Below are 12116 nucleotides of genomic sequence, written 5' to 3'. Positions count from 1 at the left end.
ATATAAAAAGAAAAAAAAATTAAAGTATTATTAGTCGAGAATGTGTTCCTTTCTCATTAGAGATAAAAGAATTTCTAAATTTAGTAAATTCATAGATCTTTTGAATAGACTAGAAAGAAAATAGTGTATATTCTTATGAGACGTGAAATATTAATTAAGATGTTATACTCATCGCGGAAAAGTTTTCTTACATAATTAATTGACTGGGTTAATCTATCTAGATATAAAGGTAATGAGGATTATATTTGAATGATTGTAGGTAGCAGTCATTTACCTCACATTTTAACTCATGACCCACTTATGGTAATAGACATTTCATTCAATCATTAGAGACATGTAACGCATTCATTAGAGAAGCATGTTTTATTTTAGTGGTTGTTTTTAATCTGACTTATTTTGTAACACCACACTAATGCATTATATGCATTTCACAACTATTGAATGGACCGAACTAACACTTCTACAATAAAAAGCACTGTATAAACACATTTACAATAGGGAAACACTGAATCACTACACTTTTTCTCATTTTTAAAAAAAATTTTCAATTCTTTCATAATTGATCTAAGTTGTATTTAAATTAATAAATGACTTAACTAAAAATAATAAATAAAAATTATATAATTAAAATCCTAAGGTTAATTAATTAAAACAAAAAATAACATAATACAACTCCTAAATGTACTTAACTATTAAAATTAAACTATATTAAATCACATAAATGAATTAAAATAAAATTATATTATTGAAAAACTTCTAATGAGCTTGTTGATTAGGACTCTTGGACAAATGAATAATGTCCAGAACTATAATAGTTAGAGATTCTCAAAATAATTCATTATCCCCAGGGGTGAGCAAAAAAACCAAAAACCGAATATCCGAACCGAGCCAAACCGAAATTTAGAAATTCGGTTCGGTTTCTTCGATTTTTCGGTTCGGTTCTGTTTTAAAAATTCAAAAATTCGATTTTTCGGTTCGGTTCGGTTCGGGCGAAAAAAAAACCAAAAAATCAAAAAACCGAATTATATTTTAAATATAATATTATATATATTTATTCTATTAATTTAGTATATTATATAATATATATTCTTTTAATATATTTTATATAATATTCATTATATATATATTCTATTAATTTTATATTGTACAGTATATTATATTCTATTAGTATATAAAATAAAATATTATATATATTAATGTATATTTTTTCGGTTTTTTTTTAAAATTTCAGTTTTTCGATTTTGACAAAAAAGCGAACTGAAACTCGAATGCTCACTCGGTCACTCCTAATTAACCCACAAGTCATAGTAAAAATGAATATGATTAAAACTGAATTTGAAGATGAAGACGTAGATGATGGTGAAGAAACCATCATTGACTCAACCATGGAAGCATATTTTACTTGACCAATCACAAAGAATTAAAACAAGCAACTTTGAATGAAATAATTGGATAAAATGTCACTCATGGAGATAGGCTTGCTCGTAAGAGTCTTCACGCAACTCAATATTTAACTAAGTATATAAAATAATCTAAATGAGCTATTAATACTTGCCGCTAAGAAATAGGCAAATTAGAAAACTTGGATGAAAAGTCATCATTTTCGGGACATAGCACTCGGTCGAGTGGTGTTTTGGTCTAGCTCCATTGACCGAGTCGAGCTCTCTGAAATCTCTACGCCCTCCTTTGATTCGGCCAAGTGGCATTATAATTGGAAGTCACTTGTTCGAGTGGTACTCTCTTGAATCTGACGCCCTATCTCCACTCAACCGAAAAAAGACTCCGGGCATGGAACCACTCGGTTGAGTAGACCTCTATGGATTCCTTCACGCTAACTTTCACTCAATCGAGTGGGGATAAAGTTCAGTCTAGGCTCGACCTAGTCGTCACTTTTGAAATGATGGGCCGCAACTCCCAATCAGTCGATTGGGAGATGTAGTGACATCCCTTAGACCATTCGTGCCTTCGTGGTGCCTTTTTCGCGCCACAACCCTGACTCGACTCCTCGGCTTGCCTTCGTCTTCATTCTTGGATCCAATCAAATCATGAATCTCGAGGACGGTATATATTTGACGTTTAACGACTCTCACCAGGCTAAAGTGCCCCTTTAGTGACTCCTCAATCTTTGTGCAAGAAACCAAAAAATGTGAACTAAAATTCAAATTAGAGAGACTGATTGACGTGACAGCTCAGTATGATCAGTCTCTGAGTTCAAATTCTTGTTCTTAACATAGGCCCTATTAAAATGAGTCATTTAAGTTCACAATTTAAATCTCAGTCGGATACATGTTACATTCAATATAACAATTAAATATATATAAATAAAACATACTCCGTATTAAGATTTACGGTCAATGTACTTATCTCGACAACAATAAAAATAAAGATGATATCGACATTTAGCATGATACATTGATGGCGATTGTAAACCTTTCAAAACGTGGCCCCTCATAATAATGAAGGGAATTGACCCATTCAAATTTAATTATTTATATACCGAATAGTACGCTTACATATGCACGAAAATTAAATATATATTTCTTATAATTAAAAATTATAGTACTCTATATGTTTATGAATTTCCCTATCAGAATAGCTTTATAGAAAACGAAATCTAAATATTACGTGAGATGGAGAAAACTTTGCATCCATAAAATTCAATATATATTGCCCACCTGATTTTGAATGTTGTATTCTTGAAATCGATGTGATGGCCATAACTTTCAGTATATTTTCACGAATTTTAAATTGTTGAAATTTATGGCACACATTTGTTCGCGAGGATGTACTTGGTTTAGGCATGGTTAGGATGGTGACTCGCACATTAGTTTGATATTATCTATTTTGAATCAAGTATGAATTTATTTTAGGATTATTACCAAAAGACATCAAAACTAATTGGGTTAGACACCACTTATAAATTACTTCCATCTTCCCTCATTATGCAAAGTGGAATGAGTTTGCAACTCAATAAACCTCCCATTAAATCGAGATCTTATCGGGAACGCAGTCGACACATCGAGTCATTCTGGGCCCCACTCTAAGCTGAGTCTTCCAAGCCCTAACTCGAAACATGGTTCATCTAGGGCCCGACCAACCTGGGCTCTGATACCGCAGGATCGTCGACTGTACTTTAGTTTGATATTATTCGTTTTGAGCTAAGTCCACCTAAATTTATTTTTGGGTCACTCCCAAAAAGTCTTAAACTAATTAAGATTGTACAACACTTATATATTGCTTCCAACTTCCCTCATTCTATGATGCGACATGCATTTTATAATTACATCGATGTTTTTATAATCTTATCTGATTATGATATACATATACACATTGCCCACATTGCCCGAATATTGATTGTTGTATCTAAAATTTTGACGGCCAATATTAAAAAGAGTAGTGATAAATAACAAGCTTATAAAGATCCATGTTGAATTTTATACTGATCCTTCATTTTCAACAATATACTGATCTGCAAATTGTTATTTTTTTCAATGAATACAGATTCATTTTGAACATTATACTTATTACACAAATCCCCATTGAACTATGTACATGTTCACGTTGAACAATATACAGAGTCTATTTTGCAATATATGCAAATTATTTTGCAATATATTACACAAATCATTTCTTGGCATTAGATCTTCCAATCGCACGATCCAGATTAGTTATTAGTTAGCATATAAAATATGCTCATTTTTTAATACAATCTCTAGTATACATTTCACTTATCATACCATAAATTAACTTATATTAGATCCCTAGACTAATTATGCTTTAGATCCCATAATATGTAAAATAAAATTTAAAATGATGTTTTGTGCTTAATCACCAACACAAATTGCAATTGCATGCATCAAGCATTAAGTCTCTCAATTGGCAAGATACTATAACAACTTGTTCTTCTTAATTAGTGATGTCTCGAGTTTACTCCCCCACCATTTTGTCTTCAACTTCCTTCGAAAGGACGAGACAAGACGAGACGAGACAGCCGAGTTGGGCGGTAAAAAGGACTTTGGTACATACACAAAACAAGATCAGGATGCCTTTTGTTGCCATAGGAAAGCAATGATTCGAAAGGAACACGATAAAAACTGAGAAAGGTCACCAACCATAAATAACTTAGATGTATAAAATCGCTCACACTTTCTCTTGCAGGTTCTACAGGAAAAAAAAAGGTGGAAGATATAATAATAGAAAAAGAGAAGAGAAAAACACACTTTAATGAAAAGTATAATGATTTGCAACTTTTCAATTAGGAGTTTGAAGTGGGCACTTTTGTCACTCACAAGCCTCTCCTAGGAGTGAGGGATTTGGGCTTTTTGATATTTATGAAAGAACATTCAGACATCACATATTACATTACATTTTCTTTGCCAGCTTTTATGTCCTTCATGCAAAAAATAGATCCTATTTATGTATATAATTTTTTAATTATTACACTATGCTTTCACACGGCCATATTTGATGGGGTCACTAATCAAAAAACCCTAATATCCAAAATTCAGCTTTCTTATTAGTTTAAAGCCAAAATCTTGTGTTCGCAAAAGTAAATGAGATAACAAAAAAAAAGCCCTTTGATTTCATATACTAGCAATTTATGCGAATTATAATTCGTTTGTGACGTGTTGCTTATGAGATCATTTGATTTCTTGGTCATTTCAAATTTTCAATAATTGATGGTATAATGTTAATCTGCTTTAGTGATTCTTTTATACTGTCATAAGTACTATATTTTGTGCCGATAATATTCTTGATCTGTTTAATCCAGAATATAAAAAAATTATGACTAGTCAATTCATGCGCCACTAGATATATTTTAATTTGATTTGCACACGTTTATGCGAGCAATTCTTTTTTAAAATTCCAAACAAGATAAAAGAAACTAGTGATCCATATAATTATTTACATGGTTTAATGTTTAATTTGATGATTGATGATAAGTCCGGATAATAGTTTGTCAGCTCAAGTTTTGATGAGACATCATTGATGAGTCAACATCGATTTTTATTTTGGCTACAAAATGCGTCCCATCTAAATGTTTTGTCTAATTTATGACTTCATATAATAGTGAAATAAGAGTAGTATATTCTTGAAAGACAAGATCAAATTGAGACAAAAACTAATTAACCAAACCATGGATGTAATATTGAGTTCATATCTTCTTGTGGTAGAGTATAATTTACTTAAGAAAAAGACTTAACAAAATAATAACGATATAGTAATCAAGATTGTTAAAATCCTATAAAGGGTAACATGCAACCATAGGAATAAAGTGTTGGTGAAATTCAAATTTGGACAGACAAAAAATTAAATATAACAACAAAACCCGATTATTAAAAGTAAAAAAAAAAAACAAGATCAAGCAGAAGAGAATCCGAGGCAAAGGGGGAAAAGAGAGAAAAGTAAGAAAAGAGTAAAGTGAAAAAGAAAGGAGGATGTATGTATGTGTGTGTAATATGTGTGCGTGTGCCATGAAAAAGATAGTGTTTTTCTTTCAAGAAAAAGTCAGGGTTGTCATCAAGCAAAGCTTATCTCTCTCTATCTCTCTCATCAATCTAAAATTAAAGGCAATTTCATGATATGCTTTGGGCACCACAACTCCTCTTTAACTCTTCTCCATCATTTTTACTCTCTTTCTCTCTCATCAATCTTTTCCACCATAGTCTGCTTTAAAACAACGCATTCCTTCCTTCCCACACATATATTTTGTTTGGTTATATACCAAAACCAAAAGTAAGCACTCATGTTTGTACAAAAGCAAGTTGAACTTGTGGTAGGCCCCTTGATAACTATCCTACATTTCTATCATCTGTCTTTTTCTCCTTTTTTTTCCCTCTACCTTTATTTTTCTACACCTTCTTTGCATGGATAACATCCCATTTCTCCTTCCATTTATTTGCATGCTGCTCTTATTTTCCTATATATATATATGAACCCCAATAACTTTTTTTTTTCTCTCTCCCTCATTTTCATTATGTGTATCATCAAGGTCAAACCCAAAAATATGCATTATTTATACTATATGTGACAAATATATTATAGTGGTTCTTTTTGCTTTACCAGTTTCTATCTCCCAACTGAGTAAGGTTGGGTCTTGATTTATCTGTAGGCCCAGAAAATTGGCAAATGTTTCAGCCCAATAATAAATTTATTGTCTATTGTGATGATGGCATAGTAATAGAGGCGTTTTTTCATTTCCGTTTTTTTCATTTCCGTCCGTTCCATAGTAATAGAGTCATTTCCCTTTTTAGTAAAAGTCAACACATTTTTCCACACCTACTTTACTCTCTCTTACTTTTTCTATCTTCATATCTCTACTTTTTTCATTTTCCACTTTATTCTCTCTTTACTTAACTCACCTAACACAATTTTTCTTAATCTCCGTGCCGAAAAGTTTTGCCTCCATTACTATGGAACCGAGAGAGTATTATACTTCTACTTTTAGCCTTAACATCACTTATTATGTTGTTTAAAAGTCTAATGACAATCTTGAAAATCACTTGATTGAAAATGAGCTGCTCAACAGATTAAAATAAAGAGCAAACAATTTGTGGGTAAAATTTAAAGGTTTTAGAGTGGTTGAAGAAACAAATACACATGACCAAATGTCTGCTGCTTCTTTTGAGATATATTTGGGTCAATCTCATTTTTATGGCCCTTTTCCCTTTTGTTCACTAGAAATAGATAACAAGTTGACAAATATCACATTTTATTTACTCAAATAGTTGAGTAAAGTTTTCAGACATCATATTTGGCCACTCTCACTCTAGATAGGCATAAGTTGACAAGTTTTTGGCTATACATTAATATATAGTAATAATAATTCAAGGACTGGAAATGATTTTCGCAAAACTCAAATTCAGCCCTTAATCTATTAAATACAGCTCAAGATTATACAATGACTAGTTTATTTGAAACTTCAAATGGAATAGTACACTATCTAACTACTGACCAATTATCCTTCTGGAGTAATGCCTTACCTTAACAAGCAAAAGAAACTCTAGATTTGGGGCATCTAATGATTACAATTTATGATGAAATTGAATAATTTGGAAGGAAATTAGACTTGCATACTGGTCAATTTGTCCCATTTCCTGCTTTGATGGCTCCAGAGCTACCGCTATTATGAAGTTGCGCACATTTGACATCTAAAGCTAACCAGGCTGTCCATTGTTCAGTCGATCAAATTCCATAGAGTGGTAGGAATGTTTTCACGAAAGAGTGAGCAAGGGCTCCTGTGAAAATGTAGCTGTCGGCTCTATCTAGTATCCCTCCTGCTTACACAAAACAGACTGTTAGATGAGCAACGTGTACGCACACAGCAACAGGAATGGTGTGCTCTGCTGACAAAATGAAAAGGTGTGCAATGATGTCGATATTGATTTAAGACCAAATGCGTGAAAAAGATGCTGAACTGCTGAAGACGTATTTTCTTTAATCATTACTAAACCAAACCAGAGCATCAAATTCTCCAAACTAATGGCTTCAATCAGATTGTAGATACATAATGAAGATGGCTGACTAGAACATGCTGAGTAGCTTCAACTTGCAACCAAACCATCTCATAGAAATCATACTAGCAAGCTGAACTGTATCTCAGGCATAACTGGTCGTAATGTATTTACAGAACAACCTAAAGTCATCCAGAGTACAAGAAAATCAAGAAAGGAAACATAAAATCCATAGGAGTTAATGGCATTTATTGCAGCCTAAACTAGAGTACATGTAGTGAATTTAAAATTTTGGTGATCATGCGATTTTCTGGCAACTTTTAAGGCCCTTCTTGGTATGATGGAATGGAATGTGATTCCTACTTTCATTCTATTCATTTGCTTGGTATAATAGAATGAAGGAGATAATGGAATGAAAATGCAAAAAAATTATCATTTCATTCCTACCTTCATTCCATTCCACCCTCATTATTCCATTCCATCATACTAAGAAGGGCCTAAGTGGTCAAAAGATGGTCCGCAATGAGCAATATCACAATTTTTTTAAAAGTTGGGCAAGATGCACACTCGCAACAATGAAAACACACAAAACGTTTGAGCCTTACCATGTCCCGGTATGAGAGATCCTGAATCCTTGACACCTGCATCACGCTTGATCATGGACTCAGTAAGATCACCAAAGAGGGATCCAAAGAAGTTCAGAAACCCAAAAGCTACAGCACTGAAAAATAAAGAAAAGTACCAGTTTATTCCCAGGAAATTTCCAGTGATGATATTCTTTTTAAGTTACAATGGAGCAGGACTCAAGGGTACGAATGCATGGAGGAACCAATATGAAAATCTTGAGTTCGAGTATAAAAACTTATAGAACAAACCAAGCACCTCAGGGTAGTAGTAGGCCAACAGAAGACCTTGGCCAATAAAACAGAAGTCATTATACAACCACCTAATCCAACTAGAGCTCCCTCCCACGTCTTTTTTGGACTGACTGCGGTAAGTGGTGTCCGGCCAAAGGCCTGTACAAAAAATCCTCAAGACCTTAACACCATATATCTTGCCAACAAAAACATTTATGAGAACATTAGCTGAGAAAACTAGTTTAGAGAAAAAGAGATTACCTTGCCACCAATAAAAGCAAATGTATCTGCTGCAATAATACTGCTAATTGAGATCAAGGTGGCCATAAGACCTACTGTCCACATAGTTTTTCCACCAAGAAGAAGAGGCCAAGATGCTGCAAATCCTGCCAAACACATACGTAGTTCAAAATATTTGTCCTAGCCACTATGTTGACCCAGTAGAATCTTGCAGAGTTCTAATAGCATCAGTGCATCACCGTCATATTTTGCCACATAACATCAGAAGTTGTATAAACAAAAATGACAATATAAGACTAGAGATCCAAAAAAAAGGAGTAATGTATTATATATTGTAGTACACTGTAGGGGAGTGTGGCAATATATTTTAGTAAACCAAATTCTGTCGTCAGCTTGATATTCACTTAAGTTTTTATAGCCCAAAAACACTACATTAAAGTCTCTAATCAATCCTACTTAACCTCACAACACCCAGAATGAAAAAATATGAATCTAAATGCATAAATTGAACAATCTAAGCAGCTTTAGAAAACAGACTTTCAGATTGTCCGATTTGAGACAGAGACCAAATAGTGTAACTGAGTTTTGGTATGTTACTATGGGCAGAAGACAATATAAGTCATATAATACCAACCAAGCCATTATGTTTAATCTCATTAAACATTCCACTCCCTCCACTGACTCTAGGCGTCTACTATGATAACACTTTATAAAAAAATAACAAAGTATCGATAAATGATAAAGTGCAGAACATAATGATTGAGAAAATAACATATATGGCCAACTTCATGCATAGATGCACCAAAATTCTAGCAGTGTACATGGTAACACTAAAATATTAATCATGACTCTACTCCAAACCCATATATAGATAATTTGCACATGATCCAGTGCTCTTATGCTTGTCCAATCAAAAGACAAATAGAAAACTGCCTTACTTGTATTCAGTGTAGGAGCTGCTAAACCACACCGCAGCTTAACCCAGAAACTTGGAAGGTAGCCGCAATAGAAAAGTCCAAACATGGTACTACTAAGTTGAGAAAAACGAGGATTTCCCCTCTGCAGAAGGAGTGCCGTAGTAACAAAGAAGGCCGCAGATGTCACAGATACGTCAATATGCCCAAAGTATCTATAAGAAAAAATATAAATATTGTTCAACTAGTAAATCCAAAAATATTGCACCCAATATTCTTCATAAACTACCAAATTTTAGAGGCAAACATTTTTGACATTGAATTACCAGTAATACCAAATACTTCTTTATTAGTATTTTAAACTAAATTCTTCTGATTAAATAATTAATTTCCTTGCCCTCAAGCAGACAAAATCATTTCAAGACACTTCTCTTTCATGCTAAAGTTGCAATTTTCTGTTGGACGCATTATAGCTGCAATACCAAATACGTATCCATTAACAGATGCAGTAGTGACTTGTGAACGAATAAAGCTTTCTTTGCAGAAAGTCATGTTTCAACGACGAATAAAACAATTACTAACAGGCTAACACCACATAATCAAACAAAGTGATTTATTTTCATTTACAAGAAATTGAAAGCTTGGATGCATGTGCATAGCCCAAAAAACATAGCAATGAAGTTAGCCAAAAACTCTTACAGTGTGAGCAGAGGCATAACACTACAGATAACAGAACAAGCTCGTGAAACAAATCGAGGAGGAGGAGTCATTCCAGAAGCAATGCCGCGACTTCTTACCAGCTCAAAGTACTCCCTGGAACCAGCAAACACGGCTGCGGAAAGGGCCACTGTAAAAACCCACTCTCCAGCCAATACTACTCCACCAACTAAGACTCCAATGCCCATTCCAAATATAATCCTTTTCCTTAACTGACTTGTTTTTCTCTTGTGTTCCTCATCTATATCTCCCTCCCCCAGTGACTGATTGCCTCTTTGAACTTCCTACAACATTGCAGAGGTACAGTTGAGATGATACAAACTAGTATCAAAGAGATCATGGCAGTCAAAATTAAATACAAATGTACACTCGTTAGGTGTGGTGAATGAAAAAAATATTTTCCATATAACTCCTACAGTTAAATAGGATCCACGCCCCTTAAAATTGAAAAGAATTTCTTTCTTGAGTTCCTCCCAAGTGATGCACCAACAGGAGCAATCAAAAGTTTTTCGTAAGAGAATGTTGTCCAAGTTGCCCACAACTATCTAACATGGTTTTAAAGCTAAATCTCTTACTACAATTACAAATCTAGAGCTCAGCAATTATGGGAAAAATCAATTTGGGGAAAACTAGTTTTAGGGGCAAAATGCTCACCGAAAATAAGTTTATGGGACAAAGTGTTCATGGGAAAATAGTTGTGAGGACAATTTGGAATCTGCCCCACTACAATCAGATGTAGGTTTCAACTTTAGTCTATTATGCAATGCATAGATCATGTACACCCTTGAACATAGTCACCCAACAGTGATCCCTTATACCAACATATGGAACTCTTAAGGTTTAAGCCATGAAATTCAGAGCATTAGAACAGCCACGATATAACAAGAATCAAGTGGAATGGTCAACATTTTCCCGTGCTCTTCTTTTCTAAAGTTCAACATTTTTTCTCTCCTCCAAAGAGATTGTATGATCATGCCAAATTGGAGTACAATGTTGTCGTATGTCCATTAGCTTCCCTCCCGTTGAAGAATGATCTGACCAGTTCAGAGGGCACACGAAGCCCAATTATCCATGATTTCTAAACCATTATATCCAAAATATGTCATTTTCGATTCCAAAACAAGGGCTTTTTGTTAAATATCCCCAATTGCATCCATCTACTGTAAATCACCATATTTGTACGTTAAGCTAATAACAGCTTACCTGATTAGCAAATTCACCGCCGCTAATTTGGTCCGGCTGCTCTGCGCTAGCCACTCCCAGAATCACCCGCCGGCGTTGATTGACTAAAAGGCCCCTGTGAATTCTGGAAATCCCTTGCACGCTTACATCTAAGTTGAACCTAATCTTCTGGAAATTCGATTGGGCGGCAAATCTGGGAGGAGTTGGGCGATAAGGAAAGTCGGAGTGAGAGCGGGCGGTGCAGAGGGAGCTGACGGAGAGCGGAATTAATGCAATTCTATCCAATTCTACAATTTGCGAAGCCATTGAGACGCGGCAATTGTGTCAGACGGAGAAAGGATACATAAGCGCAGGTTGAGAAGAACTGCGACGGAGATTTCGGTGGAGCTGAATTTTAGTTGGGTAGTAGTCAGTGTACTCGATCTCAATCTCAATCTCAAGACTCAAATCAACCCATTCCACCCAAATCCCAAAACCATCAACTCTGATAATATCAAACGAAAAAATAGAGGGTTAGTACTATTTCTTTTCTTTAATATTTTTATCCTTTTTATGGAATATTTTTGCTACTCATTTTAGTTTTAACTCATTTTTATAGTTGAATTTAAAGTATTATTTTTACTGCATAAACAAATAAATATATTCTATTAAAAAGAATAAAAATATTACATAAAATAAGTAATTTTTTTTGTTAAACTACAGTACACCTTTTTTTCTTTTAATATTTTTTATAGAATATCTTTTATATTTTT

General features: G+C 34.0%; 1 protein-coding gene across 2 annotated transcripts; it reads right to left on the bottom strand.

Annotated features, from left to right (window-relative positions):
* Nucleotides 1-6814: 6814 nt before the first annotated feature.
* On the bottom strand, nucleotides 6815-11857 carry LOC125196263 (phosphatidate cytidylyltransferase 4, chloroplastic-like). Of its 2 annotated transcripts, none has more exons than XM_048094711.1 (7): nucleotides 11386-11855; nucleotides 10165-10466; nucleotides 9490-9680; nucleotides 8573-8697; nucleotides 8337-8470; nucleotides 8060-8175; nucleotides 6815-7277 (listed from the first exon to the last, which is right to left on the bottom strand). In XM_048094711.1, the coding sequence occupies exons 1-7, from the start codon at nucleotides 11668-11670 to the stop codon at nucleotides 7186-7188; spliced, it is 1245 nt and encodes a 414-aa protein (XP_047950668.1). In that variant the 5' UTR covers nucleotides 11671-11855; the 3' UTR covers nucleotides 6815-7185. The 2 variants fall into 2 exon arrangements, with proteins under 2 accessions (XP_047950668.1, XP_047950669.1); XM_048094712.1 differs by lacking the exon at nucleotides 6815-7277 and adding an exon at nucleotides 7294-7636 and having other exon boundaries at nucleotides 11386-11857.
* Nucleotides 11858-12116: the final 259 nt, after the last annotated feature.

The sequence above is a fragment of the Salvia hispanica genome, chromosome 6 (genome assembly GCF_023119035.1).
Source record: "Salvia hispanica cultivar TCC Black 2014 chromosome 6, UniMelb_Shisp_WGS_1.0, whole genome shotgun sequence".
Taxonomy (NCBI): Eukaryota; Viridiplantae; Streptophyta; class Magnoliopsida; order Lamiales; family Lamiaceae; genus Salvia; species Salvia hispanica.
The sequence above is the reverse complement of the archived record's forward strand: the minus strand, read 5'-3'. Positions and strand labels throughout refer to the sequence as shown.